At 38.3% G+C, this 24,970-nt stretch overlaps 1 protein-coding gene across 8 annotated transcripts in view; it reads right to left on the reverse strand.

The window, feature by feature from the left end:
• Window positions 1-4,928: 4,928 nt before the first annotated feature.
• Window positions 4,929-24,970, reverse strand: part of RALYL (RALY RNA binding protein like) — a 427,011-nt gene continuing 406,969 nt past the window's right edge. For 4 of the 8 annotated variants that reach the window (XM_075141581.1, XM_075141580.1, XM_075141586.1 and 1 more), the window contains one exon: window positions 4,937-8,069. In XM_075141581.1, coding sequence (XP_074997682.1) covers window positions 8,052-8,069 — 18 coding nt within the window. In that variant the 3' untranslated portion in view covers window positions 4,937-8,051. Of the gene's footprint in view, window positions 8,070-24,970 lie in introns of all 8 variants that reach the window. The other 4 variants (XM_075141585.1, XM_075141587.1, XM_075141584.1 and 1 more) reach the window with 3 other exon arrangements.

Consider the following 24,970-nt stretch of genomic DNA (forward strand, 5'->3'; position numbering starts at 1 on the left):
CCTTGTAGTTTAACAGATGAGACAAACCACACACAAAAGGGGGATGAAGGTGATAGTTAAAAAGCTTGAGCTTCTCCCCTATAAAAAGACACCTTTGAAAAGTGCCATGTGAGGAAGTTGCTGGAAATCTAACATCTGCTCGGGTTCTTTGTTCCCTTGAGTAGGCAGCAGCAGCAGATGTGCTCTCTTCCCAGCTCTGCACTGCATGGGGTTTCACAGAGCTTCTCTTGCACTTAAAGTCTACATTTGATAGAGCAGTCAGCAATGTCACTTGTCTACATGGCTGCCCACATGCAATTCAATGGGCAGTGATTTTTGTCATTTTTCTTATTGCCATTATTGATTGTCTGCTGCTATCATGTTATCTTGTGACATGTCTTGGATCCTCCAAAACCAGCATGGAACAAATTGTTCAGAATGAGCCACATTTAAGCTAGTAGCACTCCCGGATCACTGCTTTTCCACCTTGTTGGCCTACCACAAAAAAACCTCAGAACTTGTAATTCACTTACAAGTGATCCTCACGTGAGTGGAGCAGTATCCAAATCTGAAAGGTCACTCATCCTTGAAATCTGCATAATTGATTTTATATAGCTTGCTGTCAAAACCCACTTTTGTGTTTCTGAGAGATGACCTGATAAACTTGCTTTCTGAAGCCTGCTACCTTAAATAAGAGTGCTCAATGAATAGATTTGTAAAACAGCGTTTCATACACTGATACATTGATTACAAGTAATGCAATATGTCATCACAAACACAGTAAACCTCCTGACATATATCACTGAAAATCGTCCTGTTTAGAACTAAGAAAAGAAATGACTAGGCATTTATTTTCTTGGTATCGCATACTGCATAAAACTTTGTCCTTGTGTATTAAGCAGAGTACTGATGGAGACCAGAATATAAAAGACTTGTCTGGTGACAAAAAAAAAAAGAAAAGAAAAAAAAAACCAACCCAACCCAAATTCATCACTTCAGACACTGATTTATATGCTTTGTGCACAAAGATTTGTGTAAAAATTACATAAATCAGAATTTTGAGTAATTAGAAATATGAGTTGTGGCATAGCTCCATTGCTGTTGCATTTTGATTTGCTGTTTTTAACAGCAGTGTTTTTGCAGACAAGGCTATCAAGCCGTATAAGGGTGGTCTAAGGGTAAATTAAAAAAAAACCAAACCAGATAGCCTTGTACACCTGAAAACTTTCCTATTTTTATAAATTCTACTTGTCAGTCTACAAAGATATCTTTCTACTAAACTTGTTTCCTATTTGTGTTATGAATTAAAATTTCTTTTTTTTTTTGCAAATACTTTCTGAATGTTGTATTTGCTAAATGTTTACTTCTTTATAATTCCTTCCAGTTTAACATAGTAGAGAGAGAGAAAAATAAGATTAAAAAAAGAGATGAAATTAAGAAAATGTGCTTTAAAAGCTCAAGAATATTCTGAAAATAAATGTTTGTGGTCTTCCCCTAGTAGTCAGAGATAGTGAACGTTACTTACCCCATATGGGAATGATTTAAGTAACTAAAGCTGAAATAACATTATAGAACATTAAGCCAAATTCTTTGCCGGTTTAAGACACTGCATTTACCTGAGAGCTGTTTTACCTATTTTCTCAATAAAAACTAGCATAACATATAAAAACACTTACCTATGGAGGAAGGCTAATATAAGGTAAGGTGTCCAGTTGCAGCTGGCAAACAATCAGCTGCTCAGTAGAAGTGGTTCGAGCATGGGCTGCTGTCTAGGTTAATTTTTCTAGTGGTAGTGCCCAGTTGCCATCTTGTTATGATTACATAGCCCTTCTCCTTGCAGGACCAGTGTACATTTTCTTGGAGTCTGGCATTTAGATTGTGTCAGAAGTGTAGCTGTCTCATCTACAGTTTTCCCATCAATAAAAGCATAGATTTACAATTAATGTAGTCACCCAAGTAAACAGACATTTATTAAATCCCGCCCCCACCTCGTGGATTAAGCAACAAGACCAAAATTCTGAAAAGTGGATTAATTTTCCATGTGATTGGCTGCACATTGGTAAGTGTGGAATTCTCAGGAAGTTCAACCAAAATCACCTGGAAATTTGGAGGCTTAGCTCCTGAAAAAATAGTCAGAATCATGGCATTACAGGTAGGGATGTGAAAATAAATAAATATGTGGGGAAGGTTTCTTCAAAAGTAAAATGAGTACAAGTGCAGCACATCCCCTGTCAGCAATTTCCTCAGTCATCCCCAGGTAAGACCCCTTCAATGCTCACTCAAGTTTCAGTGCCCCATTCAAGTTGTAGCCCTACCCTGTTGTATATCTTCTGCTCCTCCACCATGTTCCACCATGTTCCTGCTGCAGTAGCAATACTAGCAACAGCAATATGAGTTATCACTTCTTTTTTCTTTAAATAACATGCTAAATGTTGCTATAACTCCTCATAGGGTGAGCACCAATCACAGTTTCTGCTTAAGAATCCAGTTGGAGTAGACACCACAGGTACTCATTTAATGACTGATAGCAGAGTTACCCCAGGTATGAGTTCGATTCTTATTTTCCACAACATTAGTTGTCCCTAGTTGAGGAGAAACATTTCTAATTATCTAAAGCACAAAGCAATGGAAGAATATTTTTTTCCATATATGCATAGCTACACATCATAGATATATTCACGTGTAGTAATACAGCACAGAGTGGTCATGCAAAGCTTCTTCTCCATTACCTTAGGCTGTTAAATATAGGTAGCCAGGATAGTATCAGAAAGTTTTAAATGTAACCTTTAGAAACATTTTTGCTTGGTTAGTTGGATTTATACGGGATGGATGATATGGGAATTAGGTTTTCCGTTAAAACACAATGTGATAATTGTGGATTAATTCTGTTCACACAAGTGTGGAACAACAATCTTTCTTTGAGAGGTTAACCAAATAAATATTTACTATAGCAACCCCAAAATATGTATCAATGAAAAACATCAAGCTCTTTTTGTATCAAATGAGTCTCAAACCTCACCATCCAAAAAACAATAACTATTTATTTTCTATAGCACTCAGTGTTTTTTCTAAGCAGTTTCTCAAAGTTTCTTTTCTTACCAGTTTTCCAGAGCTGGTCATTGTAAGGGCATGGATTGTCAGAATAGAGCTGCAAATGCTATACACAGGTGCCCTTACTTTCCCTCTCTCTCTCATCCTCATAGCCAGAACATTTCATTGGTGTGAAAGGCTCAGAGCTATAGTACTAACTTGCCAAGTTGTGCTGGTTTTACTTAGTGTGCAGAATCTTTCCTGCATCTTTACTCATAGCCTTGGCTGGACTCTTCTTTCTCTAGGAATAGACTGTCGGTAGGCAGGTCTGTCCTTAGCTGCCTGTTAAGATTGGGCAAAGGGCTAAACCAAACATCTTTTCTCCTAGTTTAGGGTGTCCAACTGTCCTTAGCTTCACCACACACACTATCTTTCCTCTTGTGTGGTAGCCTAACCATATAGAGATGGTTTTTCTGATTGTGGCTGCTGGATCTGAGTGGATGACTTTGGTGAGCGCTTACTATGGAGAATTTCTACAAGTTTCTTTCCGGGATGATAAAAGCCTGAAGTTATGCAGACATGGAACAAGGTTACAGTCTCAGAGTAAAGAATTTATGAGAAGAAAATCTTTTCAATGCTTTGCTTTGGAGCCACGCTTTCGGACTCTTAAGGTAAAGAGACAGTATTGCATTACTGGAAAACTCCTCCACTCCTCTAATAATTTTGCATTATTTTTATAATGGTTTTCCCAACAGGTTCAAAACTCAAAAATATTTGTCTTTGTCCCTAATGGCTCTCAGAATGGATCTTCATATGAGCAAATTAAAAAAATACTGGAAAATACAACTTAAATGCATAAATTATATTTTCTATACCTTATTACTAATCATGCAAAGGGTTAAGTACTTCTCTGTTCCAAAAAGATTTGTAATGTATTGCTCCTTTGCCCATAAAATGTTAGATTGTTTGATGTTTTATCCATCTAGCACTGCAGGATGCTCTCCCTGCTTATTCTTGGCTGATTGATGCCTTAATTTCAGTAATAATTGCCCTTGTGCCCAGTATCATCCAACACAGAATTTAAGATTATCAAAGTGAATTTTTTTGATGATGTTTATTACATAAGATCTTGACAGACAAGTACAGAAAATGAAATTATCTTACTTTATTATCCTCTTTCCTCTCAAATCAGATGTATTCCTTATTTAAATTTTCTAGACTATTGAGGATTCTTCTGAACATGGAAACCAGAAACTTTTGAAGTTCTCAGGCTACCTTCTCTACTAAAAAAAATTAGATATTATTTTAATCGGCTACTATTTAATCTGTAGCAGGGTTCTTTCTGAATTAGGAATTGGCCCTGTATCATGCATTACAAGAATAAGTAGTTTATAAAGTTCACAAACTTGTGCAAAATCTGGCATAGCACCTTGTGACTGGAATAATAAACTATGAATAAAAAGTATGTTTGAAAACTGAAGAGAAACTTATAACTATTATTAACATGATTTTCATAAGATATATTCATGTTACTTTAGTGATTCATGAAACTTAGAAGCTTCCAAGATGAAGAAAATGCATTTCTCCAATTCAATGAAATATCACCACTGGGCCTCTCTTTTTCTCTCACCCCACTGAAGAATTTCCTCTTTTTAGGAAGTTTGTCACATTTCTTCTCAGTCTTTTTTTAACACAGGACTGGCACTTAAATTTCTCAAACTGTTAAAATGATAGCAGTATTTACCACATTTTTCTCCATCTACTTACTTGAGATAAGTACTTCATTCTATGGATGCCTGTTTCTGTTTGTTCTGCTTGGAAAGTTTGTGAAGCACAGTTGTATTGCAAAGCTTTAAATGGTATTTTTCCATGACAGAAATAGAGCCACATTTTAAGAGAAGAAATTACAAAACTGAATTAGTGCATAAATCAGAGAAAATATTTATTTACAGACATGTAAAAATTATGTTACAACATTTTAAAGAAAACTGTAATGAACCATCAATCTGCTCTACATGGGCAAACCCTGAATGTTTGAATTCTAACTTGCAGTGGCACCTATTAAAAATATGTCTGCTTACAAGATTGTAGCTATCTACATAGTTTAAGTACAACAATTTTTCAGAACTAAAAATGGATCTACAGAGAAAACTAATAAGAACCACAACAATATGTAATACAAGAGTTTACAAAAGTAAAAATATTTTTTCTTGATCCAAACTTTAAAGCTTTTTAGTAAATATTTTCCATTCATGCAGCTGCACAGCTTTGAAACAAATATCTGAAATACACAGAGCGTATAGGTCTGTGTAGAAAATGAATTGGTTTAATTCAGGACTGTCCATAAAGGATTTTATAAGACTGTTGACTATCCAAACCGATTGACAAGATCCTTTATGTTTCCTATTCTTCCATATTGCAAGGGATGAGCAATGTTAAAAAAACCCACAACTGACAAAACCCATGTAAAACAAGTATAGGTAGTGATGGCAAACAACACCGAGCATACCGCATACATGAAAAGTAGAGAACTATCAAGCTCTGTTGAAGCTACCGGCATCCTCTGTAGTGATTTGAAGCAAACATGCCATTAAGAAACCTTTCTAGTAATCGACTGCAAGCTTCTGGCTTGCAAATGAAGTGGTGCCTCATGGTATTATTAGAGGTGTCTTTTTGTGTTCAAAATATATTCAGGACTTAAACTGTGGTGTGAAACAGTGTCAAAGTTATGACTGTGCAATTATTTCTGTGAATATATAATCTAAGGGTAATGATTAGAAAGAATTTGTAAAAATCTAAGAGTGCTTTCTGTGATTATTAGCTCATTTGGAATGGAGGTGGTGAAGAGATGATGCACCTAGCTGTTTCTCATACGTAGTTTATTAACACCAACATCAGAACTGATCTCCTTGGATGACATTCTGCATCTTTTAAGTCAGCCAAGAGTTTACATAATTGAAATGGGCAAAATGCCCATTTAGCTGCTAAGATTTGGAGTTCTTTTTTTTTAACTGTCAGCCAAAGATGGAGATCCCAAAATGGCAATTCTTTTTGCATTTTTACAGTTAAAAATGATCATAACCTATACTAATAGATAGAAAGTAGAGAAATATTTCACCCTTTGATTTGACCTAACATTTCACTTACACAGAAGTAATATTTTTTGCTGCACTTTTCTGGGAGAATCAGCCTTGGTGGATTCTGAAGCTGTGATTCTTTATGCTCAGGCGTAAGTACTTATACTATTCTTTCCTTAATTAAGTAGCTAGGTACTACTCAGCACTTAGGTAAACCATGTAACTCCACAGACAATAGACAAGCTAAATATAAGATACACAAACATAACCGAGAGTGCTATGTTACATAGTCTCCTAGCGAAGTAAATTCCCACTCAGTAACAGATAATTAAATTCAAACGTATGCTCTTCTTCCAAATGTTTGAAGAATATCAGTTCTTCCTTGATGACGGTCCCCCTGCTGGAACTCTGACCGGAGACCTTGAGCTCCCTCCTCCTCATACCCCCACAGTTTGAGGTGAACCTATCATCTCAGAAACTGCTGTTTTTTACAGAAATTGAAAGTTTGATCTATTAACGAGTCTCTCTGGTACCTTTATTTTTCTCTTGCTTTCAGCCTACAGAGAATGATTGAAAGGACAAGACAAGGGTTCATCTTTGTGGTGCTGGATGATACCAAATACCAAATACCTGTGGCCACGGATATCAGTGGACGTCAGGGCTCTGTGCTGCAGACTGGCACACAGCTGGCTCTGAGCTCTATTTGACTGTGTAAGGTACTTCTTAAATTAATGTCTCTCCCTCTTGGAAGGCCGTAGCTATTAAATGATTTTTCCCCTAATCACTTTAAAGACATGTCTCATTCTATAGGAGCATATTTCACATATGGATGTAGATAAATAAATATCAATTCCTTGTTTCATGTCATCTGCAGTGTTAAGGAGGTCTAGCTTTGGGATGGTGAACAAGTTGGTACTTTCATTAGAGAAGACGACCTTGTGCCTGTATCATATATACTTTGATACCCTTAATATCTCAGTAACACAAGAGAAATAATGCATCCATTCTGTTTGAAAGGAAATATGATTTATTAAGAAATTCTATACTGAGATTCCCCCTACAACATCTGTAATAATTAATTTTCCAACTTTCCAGGCTTATAGGAGGGCTTTAGGGGTTCAGAAGTGGAAAGACTACTGCCGGAAAATAAACCTAAAAGTAATCAGTAGGCTAACTCAGGTTGTCAGATATTGGCAGTCTGTAAGTAATTTACCTGGCTAGACAGGAGACTGACTGTCATGTAAACTTTCCATATGGTAACAACAAACTGCCTTTAGAGACTTGCAGGAACAGCTGTAACAACTGTCTGATGAATGGCATCACAGAGAGTGCTTATCTGAAGAAAGGGATTTATAGGAGGATCCAATTTACAGTTTATCAAGGATTGCTCTCTTATTTTGACATTTTCACTTTTTAGCAGCTATCCCTATTAATAAACATAATTATTTCCAATGACGAATATAATAAATAAAATAATGGAAAATACCATACAATTTATTTAATTGTGATCTTGTTTGAATTAAGCTGTAAACAAAGAAGTGCAATATCACCTGACTCTAAATATGGTAAAACAGTAAAACATGCTAATCATAAAAATAGCTTTTACAAATATACATTTGTATACAGTGTTTCCCACACCTGTTAAATATGTCCTTCATATTATTATGATACAGTACATTGGCCTTTAAGACATCAAAATTAAAAAAATAATACCAATAATTAGCCAGAGAAAAACACATTTACAATCTAAACCATAAAAATCTGACAATTGTACAGCTTAGAACATATAAGAAATGGAGTTTCGAATATTTGAACAATAACGTCCATTTTAATAAGTAAATTGAGTTTTCATACAAATTGAATCAAAGGTGTTGCTAGCCAGTAAGAAACCGCAGTTCACAATTTTCTGTGGGGAAGTCAGAGTTTCTCTTCTCAGCCTTCAGGGGGTTCACACATGACATCTCATCACTTGATCTGTAGAAACTGAGAAATGAAATGTTCACTTTAGTATGAAGGCATAGAATTTCCTCCAGCAGAATCTCAAAAGGAAGCCAAGACAACTGGGGAAAAGAGGGAAGAGGACTATGACTTGGCTTTTTCACAAATCAATCAAATATCGATATCTATCAGACTTTCCCACCTTAAACCTTTGAGGGCTAAAAGAAAAGTCATGTGCCTGCAGCAGTGGACAATCAGGACTGTGCAACAGTCCTAATTTAGACTGCAGGGCCCAAAATAACCACAGTGAATCAAGCAGGAGCTGTTGAGGTTGAAGTATACTTCCCCTCAATAATGCTATGCGAACAACTGCTGAAAAATTTCTATTTTAGCAGCAGAAAATAGAAGAATGTATCTTAGCTGCTTTGCAATGAAATGCTTTATTTGCATAATAGCATTCAATCTAAATAAATTGCATATAGGATCTTTGCTTTGGTCCCATAGCACTGTTTATATACCTCATTGCAGAACATATACATTGACTGTGTGCTTTCAACAATGCTTATAGTTACCAGATTGACGGATCTTTCCTCAGTGGCTCCCCTTTTGACATTGTCTATTTTATTATTGTTGTTGTGTACATGCCGTAGGCTTTAATTGCATATCCTTTGATTTCTTTTGTTGTTTTACCAGCCACAGTGTGAAACAGCAAAAATCCAGTGTCAGCCAACACTTTTGAGGGTCATTCTTCCAGTAGGGGCTGGAGGCAGGTTGCATCTAAAAATGTGAGAGTCCTGCTATGTGACCCATTAATGCTACCAGCTTCAACTAGGCATTCAGTGATGCTGCAGGGGAGCATAAGACATACCAGCTCCACCTACCCACAGAAAAACTGACAACACTTTCCCAATCACATCTGTTTGGAAAATTGACAGTAGAAAATGGTAACAGAAATAGCTGGTTTCTTTTTTTAAGTGAAATTCTCAACATAAGGTTTTTTTACTTTTGACAGGAAAAATATCTTTCAGTCAATTTCTTCTTCACTTTTTTTTTTGTTGTATCATTTTCTATAACTGAAAGCAGCTGACAAAACCCACTGCACCTCTGACTAAAACCTGAAAAATTTCTAGATGTTCTTTTCAATCAATTTCCCCCTCCTTCAGTGATTTTTAAGTCTGCCTTTTTCCTCCCCAGAAAAAAAAAGGATGTTTTCTGTTAAAATTTCCATTTATTGAAACCTGGTTTTCCAGTGAAAAAGGTTTTATCAGAAACATCAGAATCCCTACAGGACTGGCCCCCTGCCCTTTGAAACAGCCAGCCATCAGATTTCTCCCTCGTTGCACAGGCAGCACCAGATTTCTGGTTGTGCTCTTCACAGGTAACAGGGAGAAAAGCTCATGTATGAGATCCCAGAACTTTCTTCTTTCAGTTAAAATATCCTGAAACTATTATTCTTTACTTGCATAGAGAAAAATATTCATGTCCTCTATTTTTAGCTCCTGATCCCTGGACAGACTTAACTACATGAAAAAGATTTTTAAATTCTCCCCTTAAGTCTGAGAGAGGCCTAATGGTTGTTAAGTAGCTATTCATCTCACAAGAAGTAAAAAAAATCCCACTGTACATCCTATTAGCTCCAGAGAGAGTTCCTCTTTTCTAGCCTTTTCTTCACCTATGCCTTGCCGTTCCATTATGCCTTTATAAAAAGCAATAATTACGCAAGGAAGAAGAGAGATGGATTTTCAAGTTATTTATTGAAGCTTTTTCCTTGCCATAAACCTTTCAAGCATTTACCTGTCACCAGCACTAAAAAGCTTCATTAGGTTACTATTATGAAGTGTTACTGCTAACCATCTGGATTCCAGTCATCAATGCTGCTTTCCTGTTGTTTGGAAACAATGATAAAAATTTACCAACCCCACCAGCCCAAAATCTTGTGTTCTTCCTTCAGTACCTGGGCTTGTTATTTCCCTCTTAAGGCAAATAACCTTAAAGGCTGAGAAGAAACTTTAAAATCTGAAATAGTCAAGCTTTTATTTTCCATAGAATGACAGTAACCCAGGGCTGTGATTAATCTAGTGTAATGTAATACTAATTTTATTCTATTTCTTTCTTCTCGATAGCGTGCAATTTATCAGCGGGCTTTATGTTAGTGCTGATGATATTAAAAAACCTCATGATGACTAATGTTTTTTTTAATCTTTTCATTTCCTTCCCGTTATATATATAAAAAACATCCTGACACAACAAGGATGAACTGAATTACATTTAAGCCAGCAATATGGCTTTCATTTGATGTAGTTCTAACAGAAAACCACTTTAGAAATCGTGATTTGAACATAATATATTTTAAGAATTGAATAACCCAACTGAGCATATAGCCTTGGCAGCTGTAGACAATATCAGAGAAACAGTATATACTGTCCTAATTGCCATCATAATCTCTGAAAAAAGCTGGAGATAGGTTATGGAATATTTATTGGTTCATTTTCCACCTGAAATTATTTCTGCTGTTTTTTTTCCCTATCTGCGTAGGTTTTTGAGCATGAGCTATTGGAAACACTCATCTTGGGCATAACACTGTATTTCAGTTTTTCAGAAATGCTGTTGCTACTGTTATTATAGTTCCAGTATGTTCATTCTAGCATTTTTACCAGACTCAAATTATACTAGATTCAATTAATTTTAACTTTAACACTATTACAATGTATATAACATTGGAAAGCTAACATTAAATATTAAACACCTCACTAAATTAAAGTGCAGTTCTACTTAATGGCCCCCAAACTATAATCACTAAAAATGATGGAGTAAATCAGATAAAATTCAGTAAAAATCTAGAGTTTTCCATCTTGTCTTTTAGAGGTTTAATGGTTTTATCACTTACCTCCCCTCAAAGCCTAGATAATTCCAGTCTTTACATCTGTAGATCTTTAAGAATGCCCTGCATGTAAAGGACGTTTTTTGTGGGAGATCCTGGCCATCCGATCATCTGCCAGGTGACCATTTCCTCTAAGCTCTGTGCTTCGTAGTCACCAACCACGATGCAGTAGGAATAGTTTGCACTCTGTATTTCTCCTAAAAGCCTTTTATGAGAAGGCAAACTCGATATATGGTGAAGACCTGCAGGCACCATGCCTTTAGAATGACGTGGGCCACCCGCCTCTCCCCATCCTCCCCAAGCAGCTGGAAACTGTAATGGTGACCACTGCTTCTGTGGCAGGGGGGGATGCTGCTGGCTTTCCTAAACTCATTCAGGTGGACTTTATTTGTCTGCAGGAGGCACGATCCACTGCTAGCTGGATCCAAACAGAGCTCAGCCTCTTCCCTGCTCTGGTTTATTTGTTCTTCCTTACAGTTCTGAAAAAGGGTAAACAACAGGATATGTTCCTTGTTCCCCATAAATATCCAAATTCTTTCTCACAGGCTTTGTGGGAAAAGTGTGCTGGATTTTCTTTACCATGCTTATCTTCCAGACCTAGATGTACAGGAATAAATCTTACTACATGAGAGCGTAAATTCAGCATATGTCCTTGGGAGGGAGTATTAGGAATGCACCACAACTAAATGACACAAAAGATGTACATGATTAATGTCTTCCTTTGTATTTCAGAGAAATGTAGCACAGAATATGGACGTTATAGAATTTACTGTATGGTTTACCCTACAATAACTATATGCAATAAGAGCATCCAACAAGTATATGCAAGATGTTCGTCTGACAAAATGCATCTGCTTTTAAGCAATCAACTTCTCTGAATGGCTTTCATGATAACATTAATCTTAGAAATTCCCAGATAATGTAGCTAAAAAGTGTATGGATAGATGATGGTGCACACATACACATGAGCTTAAAACCCAAAGCGTCAAAATCCGCTTGCTCTCCTGCCTCTTTTTCCTGCCAGACAAATCCATTCTTAAGATCGGACTTTTGAGTTTAATAGCTGTAAGGGAGGCATCTGAAGCTAATTCTGACCATTGCTTGGTTTCTAAAATCACATTTCTACCTCTGCCAGGCTTCTGCTGAGTAGGAGACTCAATGCCTGACACCTTCCCAGGTTGCTGCTGGTGTCTGACTAGTCTTCGGCAGTGGGTTATGTGACTGCCATACATCACTTTCTGCAAAACAACTGCAAGTCCCATTAAAATGCAGCTGCTGCACTGTCCTTTCACTCACAACACTGGTCCTCATACTTGCACTACCTCAAACTGCAGTCATAGCATGATTGCTTTGATTGCATCTGATACTCACTCTTACACTGTTATCTGTACAACTGAGAATACTGAATCCAGGTCCACGGATGCCACTATTATGCCCTTTAGGATAGCATACCCTGTTTCATCTCCAATAATTTTTTCTGATCATGAAATGTACTTTCTGGACAGCCAAGGAGGTGAAAAACTGAATCTGTTTTCAGAACAGACTTTTAAAAAAAACCCACCCAAATCTTGGTTAGCCATTATTGATCCAGATTATTTCCCTAAAATGAGAAAAATCAGGATGCATTACAGAATGCCATTCTGTTTATTTGCTGCGTCTAACTCAAGACAATATCCTTCCTTTCTGTTAAGCAGGCAGCTCACACTGAGTGCAAAAGCCAGTAATTTATGTTTGTAAGGTACCATGGGGGCACGGGCTTCTATTGGCTTTAACACAGCATTCATCATCATGAATGGAAATCCACAAGCAACGAACAGGGCTTACCAAAGAACCTTGAATTTGTATTAGCTATCACATTGACTCCACAGCAGTGTTCATTTGAAATACACCTTGCGCTTTGTCCCTTGATTTAAAGCATGAAATCTCTGATTAAGTAACACAGTTATATAGGTGATTTAGTATAATGCCCCCATATGAAATGTAAACGCTGAGTTCAGTAGGTGTTAGCAGGGGAGTATGAATGTGCATTATGGGTTTGCTGCTGTCACTCGTAACACTTGTAAAACATGACAGACAAAATTATGGCACTAAAGCAAAACTTTTTTTAATGACCTAGTGATAGAATACTTACTGCATATAACAAATGGGAGGAATTATAGAGTTTGGTAAATATTAATAAAGAATAATTAAAGGAAGCAGTTGCACCTTCTTTAAACCTTTCTTCAAATGATGAAACCTAATCATTATCTTTTGTACTCTGTCAATCATACTTTAATTGCTGAAAACACTACAGAATCGTTTTTCTGCTCAGTGAACAGTTTAATTGCTTTGAAGTGTTAGTACTTATGTGAGTACATGTGAGAATGGCTGTTTTACTCATCAGTGAAAACAAACTTCTATCAGCTCCTTTGTATTAAAATGCTCTGTTTCGCTTGCTTGCCCAATAAAAATCAGCAGGAAGAATGAGATAGTCCTATCAAATACTGATTTTTCCCCTAGACCAATGTATCTTTTCTTTCTCAGAGTCCTGTGTAGGCAGATTTGTGATGAATATAGTTGGGTGTAGTGATGGGGACAGAATCTAATATTTGGAGAGTGCCAGTGAGGACATGCTGCTGTTGAGATGACGGTCAGGTGTGTAAGGCTGAAGGAACGACTTTGGGATTAGAATCACCATGGTCATTTGAGAGCTTTGTTGAGAGGGCCTATGAGGGCAGCAAGGAGGAGGAGGAGGGAAAAAAGTGGATCTGTCCACCTCACTTTGTCGGTTTTCCTCTTACTCTATGCTTTTTGCAGCAAAATCTTCCTCTACAAGGTCCTTTTTAGCTGTAGGAGAAGACACAGAGACTGGTAGTGTAGTTTCTGGTGACAGTGGAAGGGATCTGAAGCTGGAGGCATTGGACTTTCTGCAGAGCGTGGGGTGGGCTGCAGCATCTCCAAGCAGGAGAATGTGGAAGAGGTGGGAAGGTGGGAAGATGTTTTTGCAACACTCGCTGCCCTGAAGCCTTTACCCACAATACGTTCACAAGACTACCCCACGTGAAGTGGCTCCCACCACCACCACTCCATTTCATGTTCTCTCTTGGCTGATACGAGGTGAGATTGGGAATAGCATGAAAGCCAAACCAAATGCCGTAAGGCCTCACTGATGCTGTTGCTCAGAGCTCCCTCAGCTCATACCGGTGTGCCTTGAGAGCAACTCAACACCTTCTTGGGATCCAGTGCCAAATATAGCAAAAGGTAAAATGTCCTACTTTCCTTTAACCCCGAATATGAGTGGATATTAATAGCGAATTCCCAGAGGTATGACTCTCATTGGAGATCACTAGGTGTTTTCTGCTTCTTAGGATTGGGCCTGTTCAATGAGAAGCAAGTCTAACCGTGTTAGCAGGATCCATGGTAAGGATCGTCCTTGATCATTCTGAATGCCACGAAGGAGATGGTTTTAGGATGCAGAGTTCTGTCAAAAAGTTGTAGAATAAAATTTCTACTGATTTAACCTCTGCTCAGTGTGATGAGTAGGAATTGCCTGGTGTGAGGTGGTGGTCCAATTAGCATGAATGCCGAAGGCAATAGTTCCTGTCCTACCAATGCCAAGGGTGCAGGTTTGAACACAGGGCTTAATGTATAAAGGAACTACTAAAACTTGTACCTGAGGCCACTCACTATGTCTACACTTTAAGTAGTACGTTTTTAAAATATATGAAAGTAGGAGCTTATGTAGTACTAGAGCTACCTTAAACTAATTACACAGACAGCACCTGCTAAACTTTCCCAGTATTGCCAAATTAGAGTTTAGGTAGGTATCAAAAAACAAAGTGCACCCATGCAGGAAAAAGAAATTGTATGCAATGATGGTAATGAGATCAGCAATGTCCTATCTAATCAACCAGAGATTTTTCAGTTACTTGGAGGCAGAAGTTTTACTCAATCTAAAGACCAGATGGAGCGAGGTAAAAAGCAAATTAATAGAGAAGGAATGGGGAGGAGAGCTTGCTGGAGGAAGCAGTTGGAAGCATTTAGCGTGAGATGACAGAGATACCGGGAAAGCTTGGAGTAAAACATAGGAAGGAGGAGAGGGATGAGACTAACAATGACGCAGAACGGATGCTTAAATGGTGACAATAGTGCACTGATTAAGATAGTCAGTTAAACATACAGGATGTAGAGTTACCTGAGAAAGACTGTTGCCTGTGAAAGACTTGGTCTGGGAATGTGATCCAAATGGAAATGACTATAAAATCTGGACCTGTTTTAAATGGCTTTCACTTGGTGTTTTTCTGCATAATACTTATTTGAATGTAAAGTGCATAGTAGTGGATAACATTTTTGTTTTGTGAGGATTTCAAGAGACATTCTGTTAAAAATAAAAATTACAAAGCAAAATGGTGGACTCAGGGTTACATTGTGGTCTGCAAATGGTGCAGAATTATCTAATAGCTGAGAAGGGGTTAGTATAACCCTGCAAAGAGGAAGCAGAGAATAATTTAGCCTTTTGATTCTCTGTTTATTGGGGCTGGAACACAACTTACTCTTTTTGAAAGACATTATAAAACTGTAGTGTACTTTTAGAAATCAATAGCAACAACAATTTGGAAACTTCAGATACACATATCAGCATAACAGGCTGGCTAAGATGGCATTTGATTAACTTCCAAATCTTCATTTTGGCAGACTGAGCTTGTTTTATTCCTCACTGATTGCTTTTTTGTTGAAATGGCAATTACAGTTCTATCACCTTCTAAATAACTTCCCTTTTCTGAGGTCCATAAATGCCTATGTACAGATAAATTCAATCTGCCTTTCATGTTTTGGTATTAATCATGCAGAAAATCTTTTTAGTAACACATTTATATTTTCTCAAAAAACGGAGACCTTTTGGAATAATTGAGTCACTAACTGCAGTGGCTCTGCAATTTGTACTGAAAAAAATAAAAACATTTAAAATTTGTGTCTTTTTATACGGAAAAATAACAACCTTTCGGCTTTTCAGTGTTTACCCCTCTTTACTTGCATGAAGATTTCAACAGAAAAATGTTTCCTTTGAGGGTTTTTCATTCAGCATTCTTGAGGCTCAAGCATACTGATAAAGCCTGTGAAATGAGTGTTTTCTGGGGGAACTAAAGCTATTTACTTTCAAAGACTGACACACCAGGAAAAATGTGTGATGCATGGCAATTGCTCAATTTCAGTTAAATTTAAGAATTTGAGGATGAGCTGATAGGCTCAAATCCATAGCCAAACACAGACCCAATGGCTGGCCTGAATTGTTGCGGAGGATTTCAGTGTCCCAGTGAGAGTCTAGAAAACACCAGTGTCCCCTTCCTGTTCTCTCACCACTTTCCCACTGTACCTCGTACTGCTATCTACGCTAGGTTACTATTCTGATGCCTGTTCTCTCTACATGGGACTGGGGAATATTGGCTGCAAATAATGAGTGAACCATACCCAACCTAGCACCTTTCACAAATCATCCAAAGTCTACTGGAATAAACCAAAATACAGGGAGGTAAAAGAAGAACGACTCCACTAGAATTAGTGAAAATTAAATTGGCAAAAATATTCAGGGGTGGAAACTGAAATCAGTATTCATATTTGAAGTGGTGAGTTACTTCAGTTAAATCTGATGTTTCTTCACCAGACACAAGTTACAGCAAAAAGCTTGCCATCTTTTTTTAAAAGCCTCCATCCTTCCCTGAAAAGAGATCGAGGTTTGCTTCTGGGTGGTAAGTGTTTGGCTGTCCCCATTTCGGTACTGCACTCAGAGGTTGACTCTCATGAATTTTAGGCTAGCAAAATCTGTGGAGCTAGTTCTGATTTACTTAGATAGAATAAACATAACCAGGCTGCTAGTACTGAATATTAAGGTTAATTATGTTATATCAGAGAGGAATTCAGCTCATTTAGGCAAGTATTTTGTTTACACATCTGAAAGAATTTTTGGCCTCATCTGACAACATTATTTGCCTCTGAATCAATTCACAAGTTGGTTGCTTTTTGTATTTTGATTTTTTTTTTTAAACTGGAGGGACGACAGTTGTTTTTGACGGTTGAAGCTGAGCCATTAAAATTAAATATTTTGATGTCTCAGAAACATCAAGCCCCATGACTATCTTATTCTTACCTAAAAGCTTAAGATAAACACATAGCCCTACCTAAAAAGAAAAAAAACCAAACAAAACCCAAACCCTAAAGAAACTCAAAGTGAAATTAGCACAAAAATGAATAATGCATACTAAATAATGATAAATCTACTGACAGTGGGTCAACAAACAGCAGAGTTCCCCTTTCCCCCAAAATACAGAAAGTACACAAGCTACCCTTTCAAAACACAGGTCCACAGGAAGGCAGTGCATGAGCTTGACGCAAAGCACTTAGACAATTTCTAAAAAACATTAAAACATACCAAGCGGTGCAGAAGTAATAAGAAATTCTTTTACGTATCAGATATACTGCCAAGATGTCACCCATACTAGTGTTTCCAAATAGACGTATCGCCAAACTTCTGTGAGGCTGTAAATCCCACATGCAAGCTGGTGCTCTCTATTGACAGGCACTTGCTAAATGAGTGTACTTAGGACTAGCCTCATGCAGCATTGGGCTATAACCAGCCATTGCTTAGGTTAGTCTGAATACCAGAATTTTGTGACCATTTCTTACAATGGTTCTCAGAAAGTAAAGCAAACAAAAAACTCCCTCTGTTTAGTATTTATACCCATTTATTTTCTCAGAAAGGGTGTACCCCATTTAAACTGCCGAACATGGGTAGTTCTTCTGTGCTCAGTGGGATTAACAGGGTGTAGAAGAATCACAGAATCATAGAATCATAGAATAGTTTGGGTTGGAAGGGACCTTTAAAGGTCATCTAATCCAACCCCCTGCAATAAACAGTGACATCTTCAACTACATCAGGTTCCTCAGAGCCCTGTCCAACCTGACCTTGAATGTTTCCAGGGATGGGGCATCTACCACCTCTCTGGGCAATCTGTGCCAGTGTTTCACCACCCTCATTGTAAAGAATTTCTTCCTTATATCAGGTCTAAATCTACCCTCTTTTAGATTAAAAATATTACCCTTTGTCCTATTGCAATAGGCCCTACTAAAATATATCCCCATCTTTCTTATAAGCCCCCTTTAAGGGGAGAAGATGACACACATTGCCTGCTCTTGCTATATGTGCCTGGGCATTATGCTGGAAGCTGCTGGCAAGGTTTATTACTATTCACCCTGCTGGATCTGAAGGGATCTGTCCTGAATTGCCTTGCATATAGAAGACCTCAACAAGAGAGGCCATGCTAATAATTCTTAGCAGAAAAAGTAGGAAGTTAAATGATGTCTGAAACTTCAGGCAGGTCATACTGATGGCAGGGTGCAATGAAAAAGTAAAATAAATTCATTGAAGACTATATTCAATGTTGTTCAACAAAATAATAATATTTGGGTAAAAATAATATTTGGGGAGTGCTCCTTTCCCACATGTTGGCTGTAGGGCCAAAGGCACCTATTGGTCTGACCTCAGAAAGAGGGCCTGAGTCTACATGCACATGCAATCTGCTGAGATGCATTGGCTCGGTGGCAAAGCTGAGAATGAGACCCAAACATTCCGATTCCCCATATTTTGCTTAAAAAAAAATAAACAGAAGAAAAAAACATTCTTTTCAAGCTCTTTTGCGTCAACTCTGTAAGATTCTAGTGGCTGTAAATTAATTATATTATTTACATTATAAATGTTTTAAAAGTTTTATGCTTTTGAGCTTTTTTTTTTTTTTCAATTGGGGACTAGATAATGTAGAGCAGGTTCAGAGGAATAGATGTGAAAGGTGAAGAAATTATTTTGCTCATTCATTTTACAAATATGCAATTACAGGCAGGAAAGTCTGGTAGAAAGAGACACAAAGTGCATGGTAACAGTGCTTGCATTTTCTAGAGGTTCCCATGTGGTATGTAGGGGATAGGATGTAAATAACAATTAGAAAAATATTATGTAGTCAGTCAGGAATAACCTGGTTAAAACCCTGAACACCACTTAGGAAGTCTTCCTCTGAGAAATCAACTGCCAGAAAAAATGGGGAGGAGGAGCTGGTAGCAAGGCCTTTTCAATGACTCACTCGTACAACAGCGTGTGAACAACAAAGAAGTCTACTGTGCTATTGCATATATTAAATATAACAAAAGGGCATGTCAGGAAGTTTCTTACAATTTTTGATTTCATGACATGCTTTTATTACTTTCTCAATTTTTTTCAGTCACAGGTTATTAGATTTACTGCAGCTTTGGAAGGTGCAACACATTAGTATCTGTCGGGTATGCTGCCCCTAATGACTTTCTTAGCTTGCTCAAGTACAAACATCTTGCACTGATATTTATCAAGTGAACACAATATTTTACCTATTCATTTGTCTTAGGAATGAAGAGCTTCATGTTTCCCCTGATACAGAAAGCAAGATTTCAATGAAGTCCAAAATGTTCAGTGCATCAAAAAGACTAAATTTTGCTTGGTCTCAATGATATTTAAAGTAATCTAAATAAGATTTCTGGCACAACATTGCTTCAGCCATTACCATTAATTAGAAGTTTTGTCCTTTTTTTTTTCTAAGTAGTACTCTGTATAAGTGCACTCAGCAAGCTGCAAATTGTCACAATAGCTATTGATCTTTTTGACATGCCTAATCAGCCTAATTCTGCTGATAATAGAAGAGTCAGTCTGGTCTGCCCTGATGCTATTGACAGAAAAAAATGTGTCTAAAAGGCCAATGAAAAATCCAGTTTGATTACAATAATAAATTAAGTACTATCAATCCTATCACATAGTCACATATATGATAAATCTTGCTATTTGAGATATGCAAAATTGGGCTTAAACTACATGAAATTAATCAGACAAATTTTTATTCCTTTTCTGTAGATCTTACTCTACTCTCTGCTGAGTATTTTCACTGTTGAATTCTTGTGCAAAATAATGAAAGCAAAGAAAGTTTCACTGTTTCATACAGATTTGCTATTAAATTACTTTAATCTCCCTTCAACTACTTATAGGAGAGGGAAATGTTTTTGATGAGCTTTAGCCAAAGTACTAGTTGGTTCCATTGATTTAAATGGTATTTGCATCAATTCTTGCAAGAAATATAGCTATTATTGTATCATAACGTTTTTACTTTTGCATGATGAAACTCAGTGCAGCAAGAGGATTATTCTGAGATTTTGTCTGTGGCAGTTTCTGGTATTTATGTTTGAAACATGATTCTTTATCAGACGTTAGAAACAAATCCAATGATAGACTGAAAACACGCAGTGCAGAGGTGGAGAAAAAGGAGGAGAGTAAGAAATGAAATATCCTTGAGAGGCAAATGTAACTGAAATATACTTAATAGAAAGAGAACTATAATTGTTGTTGAAATAACTGCAGTAAATCTACACTGTAACCAAAACTGGGCCTTGCACAGTCTCTGTACCTTTTGTTTCTGATATAATTTAATAAAAATGTCTCTCAAGACATCTCATTAAAGGTGACTCATTATTGTGGAACTCCCATCTAATGCTTGTGTGGCTTCATTATTTTTAGTGTAACTACACTAGCATAAACCCACAATGCTGCGAATGTGAATATATCCTTCAAATTCCAGCCAAGCACTAACCAGAGTCTGATCTGAGTTATGACACCGTAAATCTATTGTATTTGAAATCATTGGGATCACATGCTCTACCAGAAAACACAGTTTGCTCTACTGAATGCTTAACAACTGAACCACTGCTGTGCTATTATTATTATAGTTATTTATTGTGAAAGGCTGACAGTTTGATAGAAACTATTCTTCTCAGGCAATGTAATATAGATATGAGTGCTTGTGTATAACTCATTCCAATTAATTAGTTTGTTGATATTTTATTAAGCATTAGCCGAAAGTGATTTTTTTCCATATCTACAATACTTCAGGCTTTCAGCTAATTAATTGGATGCCACCTTTGTTATTTACAAGGGGATTGTGATGATAAGTTATAGTTCATTTTGAGCCAGTGCTTCCTCGATGATCGATTAGCGCCATTTAAAACAAGCTCAGAGAAGTTACATGAAATGCTCTGGGCCTGCGCTGGGTTGTCCAGCCGCTAAATCAGCAGAGTAAGGAAACCACCGCGCAAGCCAATTCACAAACTTTTCCTGTGTGCTCTCAGCCACGCCACACGCTGCTAACACTACTCGCAGTAAGGAGAAGGGGCTTGTTTTAGAGGCACTGACGCTAAGCTGCTTTACAAACATCAAAATCTGTGTTGGAGCGTGCAGCAAAGGAGACTTTTCTGCTCTCTGCTGTGCAGCCACAGGAACAAGAGGAGGTTATTGGCTTTCTTTCCCACTCCTTACAATTTCAAGCCGTGCCAGGTACCTGGAAACTGCTTGATATCACTGATGGGTTGTGTTCTGATGATTTGTGGCCCGTTTGTGATTTGTGTGAGAGGTGAATTTAGTAAACATGAAGATCTTTCTTCACAGGAGCTTGTTTTCTGTAAGGCAAGATGGGAAGCTGCATAGGTGTGTTGTTTTTTACACAGCGCTGTTGAGGGACAGTTCAGATTAAAAGCAATAGGAGTGGATGTGTTCGCACTAGGGGGAAACACAAAGATTTTAATTCACTGCAGCTAGAAGCTGTTCGATGCGAGGAGTGGATACAAAGCCTTGCTCATGGGTCCTGCAAAATCTGGGATAACCCATTACTTGGTGGTTTATCTAAAAGGAGAAAAGGAAACAGACCTGAAGTTTTCATCCGCTCCAACTACCTCTGATGATCTGTTAAGTGACGTGAGTTGGAGAGTAAACTCAGGAGCTACATTCCAAGTTAGTGATTATTTTTTATGTATATAGCTACAATATATTATCACATGCCCTTGTACAAGGGGCAGTGGAAGGCCAACGTGTAAAAGCAGGTGGGTGAGAAGCATATGACACCCTTCACTGAGCAAGTTGAAGTCAACTATTTGACTCTGTCAGTCTCTCCTAGCATATCCGTACATAGCTGGATCATATATCTAAAACCACTATTTAAATAACTCTTCAGTATGTCAATGCAGCAAAAGTCTTTGGGGATTGTTCTAAAAAGATCCTCACGCTGGAGTGTCTGCAGTACTGGAGACACTTACTGAGACACTTCTGTGGGCAAACAGTTGGTACAAAAGAAACTTCCCCAAGAGATGATGTTTGATGACTGTAGCAGATACTTCAAATGCAGCATGTCTTGAATTAGAGTTCAGATAGGCAATCAAGTTATTGTGGCGTAAAACTTTTTCACACTTCAGCTGAGCCATAACGACTGTTTGTGGGAGTGTCTTTAGTCCGTAGAAAATGACAATGCAGGGATGAAAAACATCCTGACCTAAATGGTGGATGAAAGAGGTATACAGCTGTTGAATGTGATGTGTTTTTGTGTGTGCAGCCAGGCAGGCAAATGAAGAGGCTAAAGCCTCCTTAAATCCATGCCTGACTTAACTCAGACTGCAGGCTAAACTACTTCACATTTCTTTACAGTTGGTCTAGGCTGAAAGCAGACATGAGGACAGCTGCCATCACTCAGTTAATGTGCAGTAACCTGTTCCTCCAAACAGACAGTGTGCGAATTTAGAGAACAGATCCTACCACCTAAATCCACAGCACGTATCCTGCATAGTCACTTCCTTTGCAAGTTAGAATTAGAAATAGAGAAAGAAATATATTTTTGAGTCCTCTAGCCCAAAGGTGCAGACCCAAATACACAGATACAGAGGCTCCATTCTGGCAGCATCTGGACTCTGGCAGTGGATCTGTCCTTATTGAACAATTCCCTTTACTGACAACCTTAGGGCTGGTCCCAGGGGAAACAAAAAAGAGACAACAGACTATTGTGGACAGCAAAAAGAGTCCTGCAGCAGGTTATTGGCAAATGGCTTGGCAGGAGATTTACAGCTAAATATGAAACACTGCAAAAAACATTAAGGTCTAAATGTAAGTCATGTTGCTCTCTCCCTCTAACAATATTTTTCAGACTAGTGGACTCACAACGAATTTTTGGTGCTGAACTGACTTCAGAACATTGGCTATGCCCATTTCAAATGTTTTTCTATTTGCTCTGCTGCTCTTAGCGATGAAAGAAATGATTTTTTTTTCATCATCATCCTAAATCTCTTTAACTTTATATTTGGAAAAGATTATAGATTTTATTTAAAAATGCCCTTTGGAAGGGTACTTCTTATTCTGAGTCCAAGGTTATGTTTTTACACATGGAAAGTTTGTCCTAATTATTTCACATTTAATATTTTTCATGCTAAAACCCCCCTTTTTCCCCTCAAATGAGTTGTAACTGACTCCATTCCAAAATGACACGTTTTCTATTAGTCAGCTCTTTTTCCTAAATAACTTCGTTTTCATAAAACAGGAGATCAACATCTGTTAGTACTTCTTGTTTTATAACAAGCTTATCTATATACTTTAATTTTCACATAACAGAGGGTAATGCCTGATAGCAGAGCACAGAACAGGTAGAAGCAGGCTGAAATCCCAAGTATTCCTACTGGGGTATTCACTATATATTTGATAGTATTCTTATTGAGTTTCCAGTTATACAACTATCAGTGACTGGAGTGGAAAGTAAAACTTATAGGAATTGACCATTATATCTACATTAATATATGTAAGTATAAGTGAAAAACAGACTAAAGTACAATATGCATCATAAACTACCAGCTTAATATTACAACAGTACTGGCCAATACTGCCAAGTGTTTGGGTGAAAACTGTAGAGGAAAGATGCACGGTTCAATTTATAATTGCCTCTCTGTCGAAACACCCATTGCCTGAGATTTCTTTGAAGTAATCCTTTGTAGAGCAATCCTTTACCCAATCCATAGCAGTTTTTCATTCACTTATCTCCCTAGGCTTTGCAAAAGAAAGAAAGTGTTATTATCCCATCATAGCAGGGAGGAAAACTAAGGTGAAGTGGCCTCTTCCAAAGCCTGACAAAAATGGCAAGGGAGGATAAAAAGCACAAGGATTTTACATCAGTGGCAATCTCGTTCTGAGCTTTAAAGTGTGCAATACTGCCAGCTTCTTGGCTAGAAGGTCCCAGCGTTAGGGAAGGTGGAAGGCATGCGGCTGCCTGGCTCCACTGCCCTGGCACAGGGATCATAGAATCATAGAATCATACAGGTTGGAAAAGACCTCTAAGATCATCGTGTCCAACCGTCAACCCAACACCACCATGCCCACTACACCATGTCCCTAAGGGCCTCATCTACACGTCTTTTAAATACCTCCAGGGATGGTGACTCCACCACTTCCCTGGGCAGCCTGTTCCAAGGCCTGACCACTCTTTCAGTAAAGAAATTTTTCCTAATGTTCAATCTAAACCTCCCTTGGCGCAACTTGAGGCCATTTCCTCTTGTCCTATCGCTAGTTACTTGGGAGAAGAGACCAACACCCACCTCGCTACAACCTCCTTTCAGGTAGTTGTAGAGCGCGATGAGGTCTCCCCTCAGCCTCCTCTTCTCCAGGCTAAACAACCCCAGTTCCCTCAGCCGCTCCTCATCAGACTTGTGCTCCAGGCCCTTCACCAGCTTCATTGCCCTCCTCTGGACACGCTCCAGCACCTCCATGTCCTTCTTGTAGTGAGGGGCCCAAAACTGAACACAGTATTCGAGGTGCGGCCTCACCAGTGCCGAGTACAGGGGCACGATCACCTCCCTACTCCTGCTGGCCACACTATTTCTGATACAGGCCAGGATGCCGTTGGCCTTCTTGGCCACCTGGGCACACTGCCGGCTCATGTTCAGCCGGCTGTCAACCAGCACCCCCAGGTCCTTTTCCTCTGGGCAGCTTTCCAGCCACTCTTCCCCAAGCCTGTAGCATTGCATGGGGTTGTTGTGGCCGAAGTGCAGGACCCGGCACTTGGCCTTGTTGAATCTCATACAGTTGGCCTCGGCCCATCGATCCAGCCTGTCCAGGTCCCTCTGCAGAGCCTTCCTGCCCTCCAGCAGATCAACACTCCCACCCAGCTTGGTGTCGTCTGCAAACTTACTGAGGTTCCACTCGATCCCCTCGTCCAGA

This window comes from Calonectris borealis, chromosome 2, assembly GCF_964195595.1.
Source record: "Calonectris borealis chromosome 2, bCalBor7.hap1.2, whole genome shotgun sequence".
NCBI classification, from domain to species: Eukaryota; Metazoa; Chordata; class Aves; order Procellariiformes; family Procellariidae; genus Calonectris; species Calonectris borealis.